This window comes from Epargyreus clarus, unplaced genomic scaffold (genome assembly GCF_041222505.1).
Source record: "Epargyreus clarus isolate Ecla_fem2 unplaced genomic scaffold, WU_Ecla_fem_2.2 ptg000022l, whole genome shotgun sequence".
In the NCBI taxonomy this organism is placed as follows: Eukaryota; Metazoa; Arthropoda; class Insecta; order Lepidoptera; family Hesperiidae; genus Epargyreus; species Epargyreus clarus.
Genome location: NW_027332229.1, coordinates 283,039 through 306,614, shown reverse-complemented (window position 1 = coordinate 306,614; position 23,576 = coordinate 283,039). Strand labels below are relative to the sequence as shown.

Here is a 23,576-nt window from a genome sequence, read left to right as displayed (position 1 = left end):
GATAAAATGTTTAAATCGTGTATTGTCATCGGTTCTTGGCAATTGTTCAAAATTTTAAATTAATCGGACCAAAGTGGTTCAAAGTGGGTAAAAATCGACTTCGATTCCGTTACATACATACATACAGGTCAAGCTAAAAAAGCGTGGTGAAAAGATTTTTTTATAAGATTAAAGTAGTAATCAACCCTAGATAACATTAGAGTAATACTTGACGACGTCAATATATGCGTTGCGTTGCGCCATAGATGCGTTGCGCTGCGTCATAGATGCGTTGCGTTGCGTCATAGATGCGTTGCTACCCCTAAGAACTCCGTTCGATTGGTAAATATGTTTCCTTACTCTTCAAACCAGAACACAGCAGCGCTTAACACTGCTGTTATTAGGCAGAAGAAGGTGTGGTCGTGGAGCCTTCGGAGTCGAACCACGAATGCTTCTACCACCTACCATAACACGTTAAAAGGATTGTAATCAGGTGAATTAGGAAGATTATAGTGTAATAACTTAAAAAAATCTTTAATTATTTTCGATGATACACATTTTACGCATTAACATATTTATGTGGTAGTGATGTAACTTGCATCTGCTTCCTAAAGGTCAAGGACTACCGGTTCGGTTCCCGGTTACGTCAATTTAATACAAGTTCCGATAACAAGTTGTTAAACCCATTTTTTTTGGGCAAAAGTAGCGAAGCTTTTAGATTTATTGAAAATATTGATTCTCTTTTAAGAAAATGTCCATGATACCATTTACTAGAAATTGTGAAATTTTGATCATAGGTAGGGAAAAAATTAACAGATAGATCGAATATTAATTACAGACTTATTTTAGTTTGATTTATTTATTATTATTGACATTTATTCAGTAATATGAAGTTTTATTATATTGAAATCTAATTATATAAATGGCGTAAAATTCTTATATAGTATGATCTATTGAATTTTAATTATGATAATTTTATTGTGTGTATTTTTTGTATTCAAATAATAGATAATAATGAATACTTTAACATTAGAATAATTTTGTACGTCAGCGATGACAAAATGCATAGTATTGTATTTTTAAAATATGTATATTAAGCAATTCACAAATAAATTTAATTTGATTTGATTTGATTAGAACATCGTATGATCGCGTCTTGATACGGTACCGCGAATGCTACATTTCAAACAGCTATGTTTTCCCGTGCGATCTTGAATATCACATCAAAATTTATCAGAATTCTGAGGAATATGAATTCCTGTTCGATTCAGTTGTAAACAATGAACCAGTGCCGGATTAGCTCAGAAACAAAATAAGCGATTACTTTGGGCATCACGTCTTAGACTCACCAGAAACAATTAAAAAATCCCCACTTTTTATGGGGACCACATGAGTGGATTAAGGCATCAAGAAGTCTTAATCCTGCAATATGAAGAACACGTGTCATAAAACGTCAGTATTGTACGTTGAAAGCATTCGCCACTTGTCTAATCCCTTGCAAGTTCCCTAGGTACTTTCGCTGCCCATAACGCGCTGGGCTAAGGTCATTGCCGCATTCTGAGACGTGCGTCAAAACTAGGAAGTGATTGCATTCCACATCACTCGGTCCTATGTTGTACATTCCTTGATAAATCATCCTTTGTTGGCTTTGGCTGATTAAGGTATTATAAATGCTACACGCTTGTCTAATTTCCTTTATAATCCAGCGGGTTTTTTTTAATATAGAAGTAGTAGAAGTTGGCACTCAAAGTCTAGATAACATATATTAAGTTAGCTTAAGATTACGTAATGTAATACACAACTGTCTATGTCCAAAATACATAAATAAATAAATGAGCACGCAGTCCATCGGACGGTAATGACATTGATGCTAAAAACATCTGTAACTATCCGAAGATGTGATGAGAGTTCTTCCTGAAGTGGAGGTTTAACCTTCAAAATCACAGAAGCACTATACTGCTGTTTTAAGATAGGAATAGGCGTGGCATTGGTAACTCGTCAAAACTTGGTAAAATACAGAGAAACTAAGAAAAAAGCTTATTATTACAGGTAATTAACAGGTAATTAAACGGATTAGTATCCAAACGCGCCAAAAAAAAATTTAACGCATACGAACGAACTTATTATTGAAGGTAACCCTCTGTGGTTACCTAATAATAAGTCCGACTCCGGCGGCACCACCGCCGCACCTAGTAGTAATAACAGTAGTGTTAAGCGCTGCTGTTCCAGCTTAGTCCTCAGGGGTAGCTGCGTATCTGCGGCCGAACTCGAGTAGAAAAAACTCGAGAAATCTAATCCAATCTGGTGTTGATTACAGATGTCCATGGGCGGCAGTAGCCACTTACAATCAGGTGGACTGCATGCTCCTCTACTACTATTTTATATAGAAAAGGCAAATATCAACAATCATATTATCGTTTATTAGAGTGCTTCCAAGTAGTAAATACCAAGCAGACATGTAAATTGCAGATCAAACGAGTGTTTGTACAACTGTTAAAGGAGTGCCCTTATCACTGATAACGGTGAATGACATAGATTTACGAAGGAAATGTTATATTTAGACGAGCGTGGTGCATTATTCACATGATAATATTAAATGTAATGTAATAAAATTATAATTTGTACTTATTTATTTATTTTTGTTTGTCGGAGATGCAGCTATTATTAAATAACATTTCGTGGTTTTCATGTGACAGGAAAGATAAACCTATTTACAGAAAGGATTATTTTTCTATTGTCGTTAGGATACCAGAGGAAATCTATTTAAGGTTGATTAATGAGGTTACTGGTGGCAGTAATCATATAATATAATGAGATAAACTGTATGCTTTTTCGCAATTTCAATGATGAAACATATACTACTGATACTAAGAGTAGAAGACCGACTAAAAGTGTATAATAGCGTTTTCTTTTTAATTCAATATTAGGTAATTGTAATATCAAAAAATCTCTCTGTGAGCCACAATGATATACTTTGTTTTACTTACACCAGTTAAAAACATCAGTGACGCAAGCTTATAAGATTTATGTAAGAAAATTCGCTTAACTCACATAATTCATGCTTACTTTTGTTTTACTTCAAACAGGAGTCCATGTTACGTTGTTATAACGTGTTATAACGGAGGCTACGACCGTGACCGCTAATTACCCCGTGTTCTATGGTCCACCACCACTTTTGGCCACGATACACCGTTACACATGGTATATTGTATTGTCCGATGGGAGCTCATGCGTGCATTGAGAAATAAGTAAATATAAACTTTTTCGGGATATTTGCAATTTAGCTTAAATAGAATTTGAGTCTTTACTATGGTCGGTCGCAGACGTGTAACAAATTGCAATCTTGGATTAAAATTAATAATGATATGAGTATGTCCAACGTACAGCTTTAAGGCAACTCAGCAACAGCAACAGTTCCAGGGTAACACAGTATACAAGACAAACCTACAATGGGTTTAAATGAATATTTTGCAATTGTGAACCAATGTATATTTTTATGGTATTAAATAAATAAAAAAGGATGAATAAGAAACTGAACTGTATATAATTTTAAAGTAACTGCTAAATTATCAGCTTGTGTACACTGTTGTTTAATGACAAAACATACATCCAATATGTTTATAAAATTGATTAACATGTACAATTTCTTTATGCGATTTTTAACACTTTACAGCTACTGCTAGTTATATACATTTTTTTAACTTTGTGGATTTTGTTTTCAGTTATTATTTAAAAAAATCATTGATAGAGAATGCCAGAAATATTCTGAAATTCGTTGGTGAAATTCTTAATTATAAAACTATTCTATACGCTATTATTGAAGGCAGATGCTAAATTTAGCTTACATATAGCTCAATCAAGATGTCTATCACCCGATCTCAACGGAACGCGTAAACAATTCATTTCCCACTACTTTCTAGCTTCTCGGTAAGATTTCTATTAAGACTGTTATCACACGAGGATTAACCCAGTAAATCAGAGTTACTAATGGGTATTCCACCTATTCACATCTGTTATCGTCATCATGGGTTAATTACTGTCCCTTTCTTGGGAATAGGTCTAGTAAAAAAGGGATGCGGTCATATTCTTTCTTTGGGATGCGTATAAATAGACAATGGATATATTTTTTGATTAAAATCATTTTGATCTTTACTATCAATAATCTTTTTAGTGTTTATATATGTAGGTTTATTACTACGTTCGCAGTTATGCTTTTTAGTATAGGTATTCTTAAATTTATAGTCGTGGTGGTTCGTTTATAATGTTGGGTGCAAACAATAAAATCGTTATATTGTTTATTTTTCAAAAACCGCAGTGGGATTTCGATGGAAATGAAGGAGTTTTATCGTGATATAAAACTGCATATTAAGGCCTTACATTCCGAAAATATAATAATTTTACTTCTAAACCGCAAAAGGATCCAAATATGCCAACTGTATAAAATACAGAAAATAACCATCAATTTTAATTTCACAGTATGCCAAAATTATTTAAAATCCAAGCTTTAGACAATAAGTAACTTAACAAACATATCGTATACCACTTTGAAAGTGTCTAAAGTGCTAAAAGTGTACCAAGAAGTGTGACAAAGTGTGGCAAAGTGCGCCAATGTCGTGAACAATGCAGAGGCAGTTGAGCAACGTCAGCATCCATTCCTACCAGGATTATCAGCCTGCACGGCGATATGGTAATTTAATTAAGAGTTGATACCCTTTCTAACCCCTCAGGGGCAAACTACATACCGTTGGTTAAATACGAGTGAAAATTTGACGTGTTTGAAATCAGTTTATTTTCTTTGTAGTTAAGAAGTATTCCTGTATTAAAGTACTAAATAATAATATACGTATTCTTGCATTGATCTGCAATACTGGAAATTATTTATGTAAAAACTAATTTATTAATGTTTTAAGACCCCAGATCTGTAGTATGATAAAGACTTATACTATTATCCTACTATTTTATTATCTTTATTTATTGAAATAAGTAAAACTAAGGAAAACCCACTTCAGTTCATCAGGGTCTTAATATAATCAATGAACTAATCACCCGTATCAACCCCTCAGGGTCGCAGTAAAAGCACTAACTAACTGACCACCTGTTTTAACGTCTACGGCCTCAGTACAAGCAACAACTAATTGATCACTCGTTTTAACCCTTTAGGGCCGTAGTATGATCAATAAGTAACAGCTCACCCGTTACAACCCCTCAAGGATGAGTTAAATCAATAACTAACTCATCACCCGTTGCAACCCCTCAAGGCCGAGTTTAAGAAATAACTAACAGCTCACCCGTTATAACCCCTCAAGGCCGAGTTTAAACAATAACTCATCACCCGTTCTAACCCCCAGGGCCGCAGTATGAGCCGGGCGGGTACGCGGCGGCAGTGCAGCAGCGTACCAACATGACGCAGCGGGAGGACGCGCTCAAGTTCGAGCAGGGGCGCATCAAGGCGCTGCAGGAGGAGCGGCTACACATACAGAAGAAGACCTTCACGAAATGGATCAACAGCTTCTTGCAGAAGGTGAGATTTTTATCTGTTTAAAGTAGGAGTTTATTGGGACGCTGTGCCCCGCGGTTTTACCCGCGTATTAGTGTTTAAGTACTATAGAGACTTCATCAATTTTATTTTTTTTGTAACTGTTAAAATTTAAAAAGGTCGAAGATTCTTACTTCAACATTACTTCTTATATTATCAGCTAATTGCCAGTGGACGTTTCGTCAAAATCGGTCCAAAAGTTTCGAAGATAAGCCGAAACAAACAGACAGACAGACAAAAAAAATAACACAAACAGACACTTCTATTATTTTTATTAAGAAGCTTAGTTAAAAATCAAGTATTTATTAAAATTTATTTCTACATACTTGGTTACAGCAAAACTTAAATGTTAAGAAATATAAGTTGCTGTAATTTTATAAAATGCTATTTTTATGTTCATGTGAGTAATTTAGCCAGTTTTACTTAAGAGGTTTCTACTATCTTCAAAATACTGTTCCCTTCATTTTACCGACGTATAGAAAGAACTGCATTCAAAGGTGAAGGTAAATTCTTATCATTCCATTCTAACTGCGTCGCAGATTTGTAGCGCATACTGAATTGCGAATTACATCGCTTTCTACAACTCCATGTGAATCACATTTACTTAAAGAAAGTGGTGATATGTCTTAAAAACAATTGTAGCAATGTATAAATAAAGTCGTTGCCGACAGTCGTCATCAACGACCGTATACTGACCGCCGACTACGTCCAAATTCAAATTTCATTTGTTCAAAATTGATTCATATGAAACTCTTTTTGAACGTCAACAATCTACCACTGTTTTGGAAGATGTTTCGCTATGGAGAAGAAGCGGCGAAAGAAATTCCATACGTGTGCAAATTTGTATCTTTTAAAAAGTAAATATTATAACATTTTACATAGTGATAACATATAACCGTGACGAAAGGCCACGAGAATTAGACGACCAAAGTTGAGTTGACGACAGTTGGCCGACAGTGGCTGACTTTCGGCGACAACAATTTGCGACCGTCGTCGACGTAAATGTCGTTTGTGTATTAGCTCACTATTCCTCATGCGCCTTACTACCTCCCTTAGTCTTGAGGGGTAACAAGGGATTTGTAACTAACCTTCACTTTTTCCATCCTTTTTTCGGATTTATTATACGTCCATAGGGAAGTGTCTTACCATCAAATAGAGCGTGGACTACATTCTCGTTTGCTAATTGTATTTCCTAAAAAGAAACGCATCCATAACCTTAACATAATTGTTTTCAAGATCAAACATAATGACACGGAAATATACAAAGAAAATACGTATTTGTCATGCAATTGTCACTATTGTATTAAGAGGCATCACGTGCGCTAAATACACTGTATTCCGTATCGTGACTCGTTGCGACCACGACGGGACAAGGTCGTGTCGTGAGGTTGTTGATGTCATTCTGTGTAAATTATGCACGAATGCAGTTCTAAGCATTAGTTAGCATTTAGAACATTCGGACTACTTTTAGATGTCGAAGTGTTTTTTTTACGCTTTCATCATTATCATTGACCTAACAACTAATGGAGTTGTGTTTGCTTTAAAAAGCGTCCGAACAAAAAGTGCTACAAATAGGAGTTGCCATTTGTTTGATTATATTAGGTATAGAACCAGCAAACGAGCATGCAGTCCCATGGACATCTGTAATCAACCCCAGATAAGATTAGATTTGTACCTGAGGTCGGCCACAAATGCGCCGCTACCACTGAAGACTAAGCTGGAACGCCTCGTAAAAGTATGTCTCCCTTACTACACCCTTCAAACCAGAACACAGCAGCGCCTAACAACTATTACCATAGACCGCACCCAATTTTTTTTTTGCGTGAAATTCAAAATTAAGCTGCAAAATTATATAAATAAATCTACGATGGGTACATAACTTCGTAGTGTCGGTGACCGCCACAGTTAAACAACAATATAATAACCAGTAAACAATCGAGATTAATTATTAATAACTAATTATGCGCCGCCGCTATCTGTGACCTCTGTGCGCTGATGTCATCCATTCAAATAGATAGCTCTTGTAATGTTAGGGTTCCGTATAAGGATCTACTAAGCGTATGCCAGTTTAAAAAACCTTTTACAAACTTGTATTGAATTTGCTTTGTTAGTTATGTATCATCATCATCATCAACCCATTACTGTCCCACTGCTGGGCACGGGTCTCCTCTCAGAATGAGAAGGATTAGGCCATAGTCCACCGCGCTGGACAAGTGGGAATTGGTAGACTTTACATACCTTCGAAATGTCTTTTTTTAAGATTTCTCAGGTATGCAGGTTTACTCACGATGTTTTCCTTTACAGTTTAAATAAGGGATAATTAATTTCTAATGTTTAGTTAGTAATGTATGTGAGGAGCATAACTTGCAACTGCATTGTAACCCAATTAACCGCAATTTATTGAGCTGAAGTTTTGCATTTACATATTTTTTAATATATGAGTAGCAGATGATTGGTGGACTCCATGCGTCTACTCGATGATAAGTAGCCTCTCGCCAATGGATATATTTAATCAAGCCCAGATATGATTAGATTCCTACCTGCGATCGACCAAAGTGCGCCGCTACCACTGAGGACTAAGCTGGATTGCCTCGAAAAAGTACTCGTATGTTTCCCTTACCACACCCCTCAAACCAGAATACAGCAGCGCTTAACTTTTGCACTAAGGTGGCTGTATGATGTACGCACATTCAGAAGCATATTTTGCTTATATATTACAGGTTAAGAACCGCTGGCATAAAGCATACGTAAATAGTAAAGTGCGAATACAATAGAATTAATATTAGCGAATATGTGTCAATGAGAATCGAATGAAATACCTTCATAACTCACATACAATAGAATTGCTATATGTTGGTTGCAATCCATTTCAGTGATATCCTAGTGGCTAAGAAACTTGGCCTCTTAATCGAGGGGTCCGAGAATCAACTCCCGGGTACGAACATCTGATTTTTCAAAGTTATGTTTTAGAAATGATTACTTGCTTAAACGGTAAAGCAAAACATCGCAAGGAAACCTGCTTACCTGAGAAAGGCGGAGTTACAATCACTGAACTATAACTTCTTAAATCGGTAAACTACAATAATTTTCTTTTCATTATAAACAATTTTAAAAATACCATTGTAAGTTATGTTAGTCAAATCATATTTTGTAACTATTTAGTGCTAATCGGGCACGTTTAGTGTGCCACTCGGTCAGTTGTACGCAGAACTGAGAAATATACGTGCTTGTAACAATAACAAATTACACAATGCGTCCTTCACAAGCTCAAAAATCTAAACATTATTTACTATATAATGATTTTCGTTGTGCAACGATCACTGTACCGCGCTGCCGGGTTTGAATCCCTGTTCTACCCTTATATGATTTTTTACGCTTGCTCGAAAATGATTATCGTTTACTTTTTCACTCATAAACGTCCCCCGTGGACCATATCGGAACTAAAATTTCGTAATACTGACTTTCAAAAACCTTATTAGTTTTTTATACATAAAAGATATTATGGCGCAAAAAATATATGTCGTAAAAAATATTTATTGATCCATCCTTCCAAGTCGGTTCAGTAATTCGAAATTTTCTCATAGACAACTGCTAAGAAACGAATTTTTCAACAATCATATAAAACTTATTTCTTTATATAAAACTAGCTGACCCGGCAAACTTTGTACCGCCTCAAAATCTATTTATCAAATATATTTCATATAAAACATAGCCTATGTTACTCGTAGATAATGTAGCTTTCGAATGGTGAAAGATTTTTTAAAATTGGTCCAGTAGTTTTTGAGCCTATTCATTACAACCAAACAAACAAACAAAGTTTTCCTCTTTATAATATTAGTGTAGATTGACACCGGTGGTTTCAGGTTCCATTCTCAACCACGCTGCTCAATCATACTATTAGGTAAATAAAATAGTTTCCCAAGCCAGGCTATGAATAGTTAACATAATCGATTTTAACAATTACGTGAGAACTAACTCGAAGGGCAATACTGTAGGTATGCGTGGTTTTAACATGACTTTATAATAGGTTTTGCTTGATTGCTAATTGTTATGAAGATAACAAAAAATTAAGTAGATTTTAAGTTTGATTAGGCGTCAATATTATATGTTCGCAAATAAATAAAAACGTAAAGTAATGAAAGTAATGAAATATTATTAAATTATTAACTTTCGTATTTAAAATTGAAATTCATAATTTATAAGACCATTTTATTAGATTAAATTGTACTGATATGAAATGAATTTATGATGAATGGAAGTAATTTTTGTGCCTCTTTCGTATTCTTTCAAGTTTTTTCAAAGTGATGTGTAAAGTGCCTTATCTCGTCTTAATCTTGCATATCGTGACTGGAATTTCTATCTCCAGCCTAATCCGGGATATAGAAATGACCTTGAGAGCCTTTTGTGGTTCGACTCCGGCGGCACCACCGCCACTCCTATTTCTGTCTAATAACAGCAGTGTTAAGCGCTGCTGTGTTATGATTTGAAGGGTGTGATAAGGGAGACATACGTATCCAAGGCGCTTCAACTAAGTCCTCAGGGGTAGCAACGCATCCCTGTCTGATATCGGGAAGGAATTTAATTTTATTTGGGGTTGATAACAGCACTAGCCACTTACTATTAAACTGCATGCTCGTCTGCTACTCCTATATTATAAAGAGAATAATGAACAAAGATTCTTCTTTTTAGTCATTACTTCATGGATGAAATTCATCCCTGCTTTGGAAGTCTTTTATGCAAGTGTGCTGCATATCCAGCCAGATAGATAAACAAAGATTAATATACAATTTAGATAGCTTGTAGGGCAGTAGCGTGAGAAAACCTTCATATTCAACATATTATACCACTTTATATAGCGATATTACATCCTTATTGTTAAAACGTGATTATGTGCAACTGGCCTTCCATATTCCAATGTTTATGAGTGGATTAAAAAAATCTTTTCTACCATTTTAATATGAAAATCGTGACCTAGATATGCAAATCACCATCTATTACTGTACTAAAGTTCGAAGTAAACTGACATTCTTTTCAAATTAAAGTAACAAGAGGACCAAACCCTTCGCGACTTCTTCGGAGGCACTGTCTCCACAATTATGACTGCTTTAGTAGGTACATCACTATTAAGTGTGGTAAGGGCGACCTATACGACCTCTAAGAGGCATTCAAACTTACTCCTTAAGGGTAGCAACGCAACCTCAGATAAGACTAAATCACGTCTACCCCGAGATAATTCCATACCTTCATTCGGCAGTTGCTATAATTGGATTTTGAAGGTGGTAGAACCCTGTGGGGTTCGAATCCGGCGGTACCACCACCACACCTATTTCTACCTATCATAACAGCAGTGTTAAGTGCTGCTGTGTTCTGATTTGAAGGGAGAAATAAGTATTTCTCCCTTCAATACACAACACAGCAGCGGAAAAGTAAGTACTTTTCCGAGGTGTTCCAGCTAAATCCTAAGGGGTAGGGATGCTTCTGTGTGTCAACCTCATGAATCTAATCATATCTAGGATTGATTACAGATGCCCAAACGCGGCTGTAGCCACTTACCATTAGGTGGACTGCATGCTTGTCTGCTACTCCTATATTATATAAAAATGCACGCAATCCATCTGATGGTAAGTGGTTACTGCCGCCCATGGACATTTGTAACCAACCCCAGACCTATCTGGACCTCAGGTAAGAATATCGAGTCCTAACTCGATATTCTTACCTGAGGTCGGCTACCCTTGCGCCGCTACCTCTCAGGACTAAGCTGGAACGCCTCGAAAAACTACGTCTCCATTAAACAAGAAGCTAAACGCACTAGTCACCATCCATTGACGAGTCACATAAACTCTCCACACTAAAATAAAACTAATGTCGTAATTATCTCCAGGCGCGGATGGAGGTGGAGGACCTGTTCGTGGACCTGGCGGACGGGCGGCGGCTGCTGAAGCTGCTGGAGATCATCAGCGGCGAGCGCCTGCCGCGGCCCAACTCTGGGCGGATGCGGGTGCACAAGATCGAGAACGTTAATAAGAGTCTTAGCTTCCTGCACACTAAGGTAAGAAAATTGTTTTGTAAATTTTAATCAAATTAATTTATTGTATCAATTGTTGTGTGGGACCCCATTTTATTTTAGACTTTAACTGTAGCGACCAGAAAAATACATAGTTTGTAGAAATTTCAAGTGTCTATTTATTACGGTTCAAGAGATAGAGCCCTGTGAGAGATAGACAGACAGTGGGCGCTTAGTAATAGGTACCACAATACGGTTTCATTTTACCGATCTCTAAAAATGGGTGGTAAACCACCTTAGTTACTGGGCGAGCGAGGTTTATCATGGGTTTATCACTGGGTGTCTACGGTTTTGGGCATCTATTAGGCTCCTTTTATATTTCCAGACATTAAAAGTACCAGAAACGGGTCGAGGCACACAAAATGTTATTTTTCTATACAATGTTACTATGTACGACCTCTATCTATGGAGCTGTTTTATGGTAGATACAAATACATTAATATACTCGTTCATTATATAAAAATATTATTTTGTCTAACATAACGCGTGTCTAAAAATAAGCATAAATAAGCCTTTAGTAGCCTTTATACAGCATTGAAAATTTGTTAGAAGTTCCCTGAGTGAGTCACTTTTACAAAGGCCCATTTACCGAAGGCTCGTGCGATATAAAAGACAGTTTATCTGATGAAAAGTAGTCGTCTAAAGAGACATAACCTGAAAGGAGTCGGTAATGAAAGGTCGGCTTAGAAAGAGATTTTTTCAGTCTTTACGTCAGAAGCGTATGTCGGTTCCTGAATTGCTTTGTAATACACATCTTTGACATTTAATTGTAAATTACAACATTTTAATTTTTTTTTAAAACTCTTAGAGTAGGCTATAAAAGTGGTCTTTAATAAATATTTGAACGCTAAGCAGAAAAGCTTACGTTAAAAAACCTATAGTTGAACCTCTCTCCATCTAAGAACTATTATTAAGCCAACACAAACACAACACAACACAAGTAAAAAATTTTCCTAATTGAACATCTCACCATCGAAAAATTAAAATTCACGCCAACTTTGCTCCTATTAAAGAGAAAAGTATACAATCTGTCATACAAACCCGGTAGTATCTTTACAGCTCAATCTATTATGTTAAACACTGAAGATATGAATGACGTCACACCCAAAGAGAGTACAAGGCCGCGTTATCAGTGAGCGGATGTTATCAGATAGTGCTGATAACATGCGCTCAACTTAGCACTGCTAATACGTGTATTGGAATCTTACATGATTAGGAACGTGCAAACTGAAGTGGGATGTTTTGAAATCATACTTACGACGCGACGCGGGAAAAATAAGAAGATTTTTTTAGAACACATCAGTGTTAAGCGCTGCTGTGTTCTGGTTTGAAGGGTGTGGTAAAAGAGATATACTTTTCCGCGGCGTTTCAGCTTACTCCTAAGCAGTGGCGGCGCATCTGTCACCGACCTCAGGTAGAAATATCTAACCCTATCTAGGGTTGATTACAGATGTCTATGGGCGGCAGTAGCCACTTACCATCAGGTGGACTGCATACTCGTCTGCTACTCCTCTATTATTATAAAAAAAGCTAATTAGGCGTGGCAAGAAAAATACTTATTTATATGCTACATATTTTAACTCTTGATCTACCTAAAAGTAAAACCATTTTAATACGCTTTTATTAGCTTCAGACGTATGTATGTTGGTATGTTAGTATGTAACGGAATCTTTGAACATGATTTTAACCCCCTTCAAAACGTCGGATTAACTTGAAATTTGGCATACTTATTAAGGACCGATGACAATTGTGCTTTTTAAGATATTATCAAAATGATAATCCTTCTACTCAATATCTATCAATAAAATATTTATAACTATTGACACCATGCACCCCACGCTTTTTTTACAATAAAAAATATTTTTATCTTATTTACACTATTCTTAATTCAAATTTAAAAAAAAATATTTTCTATTTTTTAGTTGGATTTTCTATAAAAAGTGTATTTTTTAAGTTTTTTTAAACTATTATTTATTTTTCATTTTTTGGTCGAATTTTTTATAAAAGCGTATTCTTTAGTTTTTTTAACTATTATTTATTTATAAACATATTTAATTGGCTGCGAACACTATTGTATGCCACATTTAAGCGTAAGACTCCCTACAACAAAGCCTGAATCATATTCTAGGTTTATGCCCCATTATGGATTGAAGTAAAGTATTTTCAACGTGATTTTAGAAAGCGTAAAAATATTCACGAACTAAATTAGGCAGTTAGGAACCTTTCCTTTTCTTAAAAAAAAAAAAAAACTTTATCTTTATCTTAAAAAATCAAGTGCAGTATAAGTAAATACATAATAGTATCGTAAGAGATTTCATAACATACAGTTCATTCACAATAGTTTAAGTTTCTTATATAGTTTGTGATAGTTTTGTCATAGTTCAGAACACGACACGAATACTAACAGTAGAACTGAAACCTTGTGGTACTTTGTGGGGCTTCACCGAAGTATTCGTAGGGCTCGGATTAAGTTTACATGCTGCTTGTGTACAATAATGCAGATTTTAGTAGATTACACTCATAGATGATACATAATGCTTAATATTTAAAAAAAATAATGAGCAAATGAGCAGATCTTATAGTATAATATCACTGCTAATAGGTCAGTCGCTGGTGCGTTGCTATTCTGATGAAAGCAAATTATAGTTTTATAAACAAAAATTCTCGCTTTTATAGTTACTAAAAGTATAAAATACTTTTTAATACAATAATAAAATGATTGACAGGAATTAATTTTACTGTTTAAACGCGTGGGGTGCTTCGTAATTTTTAAACGAATTCTGCATTTTGGAATAAAATTATTAAAACCATAATTGATAACATCTGTATTTAATTTCATTGTTAAAAACAGATTTTCATTAGCCGGTGACAAAATTCTCCTAGACTTGACGTCATTAAAACATGAACTATAATTTCAGGTGCGACTGGAGTCGATAGGTGCTGAGGACATAGTGGACGGCAACCCGCGGCTCATCCTCGGTCTGATCTGGACCATCATCCTGCGCTTCCAGATCCAGGAGATCGAAATTGATGTGGTGGGTGCCTTATCTATCAGCTTGTATGCATAATTAAAATACATATGGGTTTTAGAAATTTGTCAGAATATTATAAAGATTTTCAGGGTAAATAAGATTTACAATGTACTTTGAGATTTTTTGTCAACGCCGATGCTGTTATAGGTACAGCCAGTGGCGGATTAAAAAAAAAAAGGTGTAGGCTGTACAGTTTTTGCCGCCCCTGCTTCTACAATTGTCATGTTTTAGTTTCCCGTTGACACGGTTCCCGTTTTTTTTTGTTCGTCACGCCCGCTCGTGACACGGTTTTTTTTGCTCCTCACGCCCGCTCGTGACACGGTTCCCGTTTTTTTTTTGTCCCCAAATTTGCCGCCCCAAAAATATAAATCATACCGCCCTAGGCTGAAGCTTACTCAGCCTGCTGGTAAATCCGCCACTTCCCCCTCGAGAAAAAAAAAAAAAAAAAAAAAAAAAAAAAAAAAAAAAAAAAAAAAAAAAAAAAAAAAAAAAAAAAAGGGTACAGCCTATTTTCAGCCATCTTGTATGCATAATTAAAATACATATGGGTTTTAGGATTTTTAAAGATTAATCATAAAATATTTTTTAGGGTACATAGTTATAAATAAAGGGTTTATAAAGATTACTATGAGGTTTATGTGAAGATCGATGCTGTAGAGGTACAGCCTATTCTCACTTCCGAAAAATATGTAGTTTTTGTGTATCTCTGAAATCTAATTTGATCACCTGTCTCCAGGACGAAGAGAATGAATCCTCGGAGAAGAAGTCAGCGAAGGACGCGCTACTGCTGTGGTGTCAGCGGAAGACCAGCGGCTACCATGGCGTCCACATTCACAACTTTACAGACTCCTGGCGCTCGGGGCTGGGTTTCAACGCCCTTATACACGCTCATAGGTAGCATACACCACTACTCTTGTCAAAGTATGAAACTGAAGTGGTCATTACCGTCAACAAATGACCCACTGGCCGCCATTGCCTTGCCTATAGCAAATATAGCTCACCTGTAATCAGTCCAAAAAAATTAGACTACTCGAGATAAATATTGTAGTTTGTAAGCGTCTCTATTACCACTATAAACAAAACACCGTTTATCACATCTGTCAAATTAGCAGCAGCGTCAAAAACTGCTTTTATAAGGCAAACAAGTGAGAGTGATATATCCGGGATCGAACCAGGAAAGATTGTACACCGTCAATTACGACAATTTAAACGCACACATTGCACATACAAGGATAAACCTTAATATAAACATATGGTTGTAATAAGTAAAAATGTGTGCTTCTCTTTTGCAGTGGACCTAAATAGAATTACCAAAAAATATTTACAACAAATATAACTACAATATTTATTTCAGACCCGACCTGTTCCGCTGGTCAGACCTCCCAGTCACGGAGCATGTGGAAACCCTCAATCACGCCTTCGACGTGGCGCACAAGCACCTTGGCATACCTAAGTTGCTGGACGCTGAAGGTGAGATTACAATGGAATCATTTATCATTCTTGTATTTGAACACATGTTCCAATGAGGATAGTAAAAAATACAGTTATATAGTTGGTTGAAAATTGCCGAAAGCTCTAATTTTAACGACTGGTTTCTTAACTGACTGACTTAACAACTTTTTAAAGCATGAAAAAACGCATAATAGCGTATTTAAATTAATCTTCGATTACGAACTATTTTAGTCCCGATCAGTATAAACTGCAATTCGTATTCAAACACCCACCAAGTTAATGCGGTTAATCCGGTTAATCCGTTTTTGTTGAACGACTTCGTATAAATGGACTATAGATTTAGCGAGAAGTGCTTATAAATCAATGTAAATACCGCGCCTTGAGTAACTTTAGATTTCAGAGCTACAAACCGCGATATTTAAATAATAACAACAAAACATTGCGTTACAGATGTGGACACGACGCGGCCGGACGAGAAGTCGGTGATGACGTACGTGGCGAGCTACTACCACACGTTCGCGCGCATGAAGAACGAACAGAAGAGTGGCCGCCGGATTGCCAATGTGAGATAACAACTATTTACATACATGACAGTTTTATTCACACAAGGTTGTACATATATACATCGTACACATACAGGGAAACACGAATGCATATTCACGTGCAGAAACAAATGTACATTTATATACCTACATATGTGTGAGTATATACATGTGTTACTAGAAACATGTGATGGGTACGTGTACCAATTGCATGCAGTGATCTAAGATGATAGAACCCTTTGTGGTTGCACTCCGGGGCAACACCGCCACACCTATTTCAGTCTAATAACATCAGTATTAATCGCTGCTGTGTTCTGGTTTGAAGGGTGTGGTAAGGGAGACATACTTATCCCAGGCATTTTAGCTTAGTCCTCAGGGGTAAGCGCACCTGTGGTTGACCTCAGGTAAGAATATATTTACATATTCCTATCTGACTATCTCAGGTAGGAATATATTACATATACCTATCTGAGGTCTATCTGGGATTGATTACAGATATCCATGTGCGGCAGTAGCCTACCATCAACTGAATTACTTGCTCGTCTGCTAGTCTTACAATATGAAAGAAGCCGTTTCAACGTAATAATTTGTGTACCCAGATCATCGGGCAGCTGATGGACTGCGACGGTCGCAAGACGGAGTACAGCCGGCTGGTGTGCGCGCTGCTGGAGTGGATCCGGCTGAAGATCGAGGAGCTGAACTGCCGCGAGCTGCCCAACGCGCTGGACGGCATCCAGCGCTTGCTGCTCGCCTTCAAGCAGTACCGCACCGTCGAGAAACCGCCCAAGTGAGTGTTTAACAACACGGTAGATATAGGGCTGCGATTATTCCAAAGAGTGATTAGAACGTTGTAAGTGTGGAGAATATGCCGTTATTGTCAATTGTGAAGAGTAATTAATTGGAAAATGAAATCTTTTTCATTAACGGGAATATTTTAATACCGATTACAGTTTTAAATTCAATTTATTTTTAAATAATCTTAAATTCATTAACCATGTTAAATCAAGTATTATTTCATATAATCTGAGTTAAGATAATAAAAAAAAATGTGTTAAAAAGTAGACTGTTTTGTTTTTCAATCATTAGTAATAACTATGACATCTTTTGTTTAAATTTTATTAAAAAGGGAAACAATAAAATGTACACACTATAATTAAACCATATCCCGGAATTTATCTGTAAGCTTGGCGTAGCTTACATAACGGCGGCATTCCAAGTGCATATTACGCTAGGGTTTCTTTACGTAATTGATATTTTTTTGATTGTTGTGATATTTAATCTTTCCAGGTACAAGGAGCGTTCAGAGATCGAAGCGCTGTACTTCGACATCAACACGATGCAGAAGAGCCTGGTGGGCGAGCCCTGGGCGCCGCTGGAGGGCCAGCTGCCCCAGGACCTCGAGAGGGCCTGGCAGAAACTTGAACAGGTAACGCATTTATAGTTTGTGGGTTATTTAAATTCGTCAAGGGATGGCGTGATATGTCTCCTGAATGACGCTATCAAAGCTTTCTAAAGTTTCGCAATAGAAATAATTTTTAATCGCTTTAATAGCGAAGGAGAACATTGTGCGAAAACGTACCAGTGCGATGATTAAAATAAAAAAAAAAACCATAGTGTATGAATTCTATTAACCCTCATTTGACAATTGTAGATGATTGTTCGCTCAACCCACCTCTGGGAAGTAAAGTGCTTAGCTGGGAAGCAGAAAATGGATATTTTCTATATGTAGATTAGATGAATTATAAATTTAATATACTGATGTAATATTTCAGGCGGAACACGCACGTGAATTGGCGCTGCGAACAGAACTACTGCGACAACAACGACTCGAACAACTCAACTACAAGTTTAACACCAAGGTATTGTTGTTTAATAAATAGCTAAGTTTTCATCTACTGAAGATTGTTTCATGATTGAGTAATATGCGGGATGCACAAGTTGAGGTTTTTAAAAGGCATAGGTATAGTCCACGCCAAACTACTAGTCCGCTCCGAATATAGAAAAGAGTCGCGTCGCGAAATTCTGAACACTACTACCATTTCTTGAGTACAGTGTTGTATCTAGAATACTAGTTTTACGTAAAAAATCATCTAGTTACAACAAGTAAACTCCTCTTATAACTTTGCTAATCTGTGTGATGTTTGTCGCAGTCTGTGCTCCGCAAGGGGTACCTGAAGGAGATGATCCAGGTGCTCTCGGACCCGCGCTACGGCTCCAACCTGGCGCAGGTGGACGCCACCGTCAAGAAACACGAGGCCATCTCCGCTGACATACTCGCCAGGTATAGAATTTTCAGGGACTTCAGGGCCAAAGAAACTAAGGATTAGCCAAAAATGCTGTAAAGAATTACGAGGCCGATTTTGTTAAACACTAAAACTGCTTTTTTTTGATTTATTTTAATATATTTTTCTAGCCAAGAATCGAACGAGTTCATTTTCAAAAAGAAAAACAGCCTATATTATTTCATTATCAGATAATGTAGCTTATAAGGATCAAATATTGGCAAGTATTGATATATGACAAACTAAAGGAAAAAAGTCATTTTTAAGAAAATGAAAAGAAAAGATTTTAAGTAGCTTTTAAAAATTTCACGTTTATTTTGTATCATCATCATCGCCATTAACATCAACTTGTTACTGTCCCACTGCTGTTTGGGTCTCCTCTCATAATGAGAAGGATTAGGCCATAGTCCACTGCGCTATTCCAGTGCGTATTGGTAGACTTCACATATATTTGAGATTTTTTTTATGTATCTTTCAGGTATGCAGGTTTCTTCACGATGTTTTCCTTCACCGTTTAGCAAGTGACAATTAATTTCTAATACGCACACAACTTTGAAAAATCAGACGTGCCTGGGATTTGAATCTCGGACCCCTCGATCGAGAGGCCGAGTTTTTTAACCACTAGGCTATCACTTTTGTATACTCGTGTATAATTTCCAATATTTCGAAAACCACCAGGCTATGACTTTTGTACAGTATTCTACACTCATGTGTAATTTCCAATATGTCGAAATTCGTGACGTTTGCAAAAGTACGTTAAACAACATTTTCAGCCTGAACAATGTCTTAACAACAACACTAATTGTCCCAACAGAACGGAGCGCTTCGAGGACCTATCCGCGATGGCGGCGGAGCTGGTCCGCGAGCGCTACCACGGCGCCGAGGCGGTCGCTCGCACGGAGGCGGGCGTGCTGGCGCGCTGGCGGGAGCTGCTCGCGCTGCTGGAGCGGCACCGCGCCGCGCTCGCGAGACTAGCACACGCGTGCGCGCTGCTCAGGGAAGCTGATGCGACCGCGCACACGCTCGCTGAGATGAAGGTGACGCTTCTAAATCTAATCTGGCCCTTGTAGTGTTCATTTATCCTTCACTTCACCCGGCTCGCCAGTTTGGCACACGCGTGCGCGCTGCTCCGAGAGGCGGACGCGACCGCGCGCACGCTCGCTGAGATGAAGGTGACGTGTACACACCTATCGGAGTAGAACCCTTTGTGGTGCGACTCCGGCGGCACCACCGCCATACCACCTCATAACAGCAGTTTTAAGCGCTGCTGTGTTCTGGTTTGAAGGGTGTGGTAAGGTAGACATACTTTTCCGAAGCGTAGTCCTCAGGGGTAGCGGCGCATCTGTGGCCGACCTCAGGAAGGAATATCTAATCCGATGGACGGCATGCTCGTCTGCTACTCCCATATTATATAAAAAAAACAATCCCGCGTTTGTAGCGTTCATTTGTCCGTCACTTCACCCGGCTCACCAGTATGGCGCACGCGTGCGCGCTGCTGAGAGAGGCGGACGCGGCCGCGCACACGCTCGCTGAGATGTTTTTTTTACCTCTGAATACGCAATCGTAATGCCTATCTAGGTTCAATTATTGCCGCTTCTCTAGGACTATTCATACGATGTTTAATTCATCATTGTGACGCTCAGAAACCTGATTACAATTCACACTAACCCAAGCAGCACAATAAACTAATTATCCATACCGTAGTAAAATGACTGTACACACTGCTCCCATCTTATTCCCTCCTTCGACCTCATTAGATAACTGTACTGAAATGAAGATAATCGATTAGTAATTTGGACCCATGATATCTCCGTTAAATGGCAATAAACTTGAAGGCACCCAAATTAGGCGACAATACAACTAAAACGGGTCATATCAATTAATATATTTAAACAAAAAAATTGCCACATCATAATAAAACAATACCTGAAACATAATTTTCTTCCTCAGGCTCAATTCCAATCCGAAGAAGTCGGCCGGCACTTAGTAGACGTGGAGCGTCTACTCCAAGCGCACGCGCTGCAGGAGCTGCAGCTGGGCGCGCTGGACGAGAGCATCCGGCGGCTGGTCCGGCAGGGCGCCGCCGCGGAGGGGCCGCCGCAGCTCATGCAGCAGCTGGAGACGCAGAGGAAGCAGCTGGAGGACGCGTACGACAGGTGGGGGATCTGCTGGCTAAGGATTAAAGAGTGGCCGGCCGGAGATAATGTTTTATTAGACATATTAATATTTAATTACGACAATTAATTTCTATATTTACACCGTCACAGTATTGTCATAATTTAGGGCAATTTGTAAAGACAGCAGATCAATAATTGAAATGAAATAATTTTCTTTGTTAAACATAAGAATATTTTACAAAAATACTTAACCAAAATGTTAATGAATGGTTGATTATAACTATATTTTTTTTATTAACAGCTTGGTGGCAGCCGCCAAGGACCGTAAGGCGAGACTAGAAGACGCCAGGAACCTGTATCAGTTCCTGGAAGACCATGACGAGGAAGAAGGTTAGTCAGAGTAATAAATAGTGAAAGTAGTACGCACTGCGATTGGCTGTGCGTATTGGCGTTTATTACAATGGAGAAGGAACTCATTAAGAACTTCATGGTGAGATGCCGCAGGAACTTGGAAGACTCTATGGAAGACCGTGCAGTACTTCTAAGTAAGACGCTGCGGTAACTTCTAAGTAAAAAATACTGCAGTAAATTTGAAGACGCTGCAATAACTTTTAAGGAGTTATGGAGTTTCTTTTGCCGCTTCTTCTCCATAACGAAACACCTTGTGAAGTGGTGGTAGTTTTATTGACATTCAAGTTCTCTGTAAAGAACCTATTATGAATAAAAAAAAATGATTTGATTTAAGGAGGATGCTGCAGTAACTTCTATGGAAGACAATGCAAACTTCTTGAGCACTGCTAGACATCCCTTAGATACCATGGTCTCCAAGGACGTACTAATGGCACTAACATATTTACTTATGTTATGTAGGTTGGGTGACGGAGAAGCAGCGCATCTGCCGCGCGGAGGTGGCGGCGAAGGAGCTGCGCGCGGTGCTGGCGCTGCGGCAGAAGCACACCGCGCTGCTGCACGAGCTGCGCGCCAGGGAGCTGGTCTCGCAGCGACACCGCGCCAAGGGGCAGAGGTACCGCATCCCGCGACCCCCACACCCCCCTCCCCTCACACACACACCGCGCTGCTGCACGAGCTGCGCGCCAGGGAGCTGGTCTCGCAGCGACACCGCGCCAAGGGGCAGAGGTACCGCATCCCGCGACCCCCACACCCCCCTCCCCTCACACACACACCGCGCTGCTGCACGAGCTGCGCGCCAGGGAGCTGGTCTCGCAGCGACACCGCGCCAAGGGGCAGAGGTACCGCATCCCGCGACCCCCACACCCCCCTCCCCTCACACACACACCGCGCTGCTGCACGAGCTGCGCGCCAGGGAGCTGGTCTCGCAGCGACACCGCGCCAAGGGGCAGAGGTACCGCATCCCGCGACCCCCACACCCCCCTCCCCTCACACACACACCGCGCTGCTGCACGAGCTGCGCGCCAGGGAGCTGGTCTCGCAGCGACACCGCGCCAAGGGGCAGAGGTACCGCATCCCGCGACCCCCACACCCCCCTCCCCTCACACACACACCGCGCTGCTGCACGAGCTGCGCGCCAGGGAGCTGGTCTCGCAGCGACACCGCGCCAAGGGGCAGAGGTACCGCATCCCGCGACCCCCACACCCCCCTCCCCTCACACACACACCGCGCTGCTGCACGAGCTGCGCGCCAGGGAGCTGGTCTCGCAGCGACACCGCGCCAAGGGGCAGAGGTACCGCATCCCGCGACCCCCACACCCCCCTCCCCTCACACACACACCGCGCTGCTGCACGAGCTGCGCGCCAGGGAGCTGGTCTCGCAGCGACACCGCGCCAAGGGGCAGAGGTACCGCATCCCGCGACCCCCACACCCCCCTCCCCTCACACACACACCGCGCTGCTGCACGAGCTGCGCGCCAGGGAGCTGGTCTCGCAGCGACACCGCGCCAAGGGGCAGAGGTACCGCATCCCGCGACCCCCACACCCCCCTCCCCTCACACACACACCGCGCTGCTGCACGAGCTGCGCGCCAGGGAGCTGGTCTCGCAGCGACACCGCGCCAAGGGGCAGAGGTACCGCATCCCGCGACCCCCACACCCCCCTCCCCTCACACACACACCGCGCTGCTGCATGAGCTGCGCGCCAGGGAGCTGGTCTCGCAGCGACACCGCGCCAAGGGGCAGAGGTACCGCATCCCGCGACCCCCACACCCCCCTCCCCTCACACACACACCGCGCTGCTGCACGAGCTGCGCGCCAGGGAGCTGGTCTCGCAGCGACACCGCGCCAAGGGGCAGAGGTACCGCATCCCGCGACCCCCACACCCCCCTCCCCTCACACACACACCGCGCTGCTGCACGAGCTGCGCGCCAGGGAGCTGGTCTCGCAGCGACACCGCGCCAAGGGGCAGAGGTACCGCATCCCGCGACCCCCACACCCCCCTCCCCTCACACACACACCGCGCTGCTGCACGAGCTGCGCGCCAGGGAGCTGGTCTCGCAGCGACACCGCGCCAAGGGGCAGAGGTACCGCATCCCGCGACCCCCACACCCCCCTCCCCTCACACACACACCGCGCTGCTGCACGAGCTGCGCGCCAGGGAGC

At 40.1% G+C, this 23,576-nt stretch overlaps 1 protein-coding gene across 1 annotated transcript in view; it reads left to right on the top strand.

The window, feature by feature from the left end:
* Positions 1–23,576, top strand: part of kst (spectrin beta chain, non-erythrocytic 5 kst) — a 117,232-nt gene that overhangs the window by 16,545 nt on the left and 77,111 nt on the right. The window contains 15 exon segments of the mRNA XM_073085222.1: positions 4,456–4,666; positions 5,328–5,500; positions 11,397–11,564; positions 14,498–14,614; positions 15,348–15,505; positions 15,966–16,081; positions 16,514–16,626; positions 17,205–17,392; positions 17,893–18,031; positions 18,378–18,464; positions 18,756–18,886; positions 19,702–19,924; positions 20,838–21,043; positions 21,306–21,394; positions 21,875–22,028. Coding sequence (XP_072941323.1) covers positions 4,600–4,666; positions 5,328–5,500; positions 11,397–11,564; positions 14,498–14,614; positions 15,348–15,505; positions 15,966–16,081; positions 16,514–16,626; positions 17,205–17,392; positions 17,893–18,031; positions 18,378–18,464; positions 18,756–18,886; positions 19,702–19,924; positions 20,838–21,043; positions 21,306–21,394; positions 21,875–22,028 — 2,129 coding nt within the window. The 5' untranslated portion in view covers positions 4,456–4,599.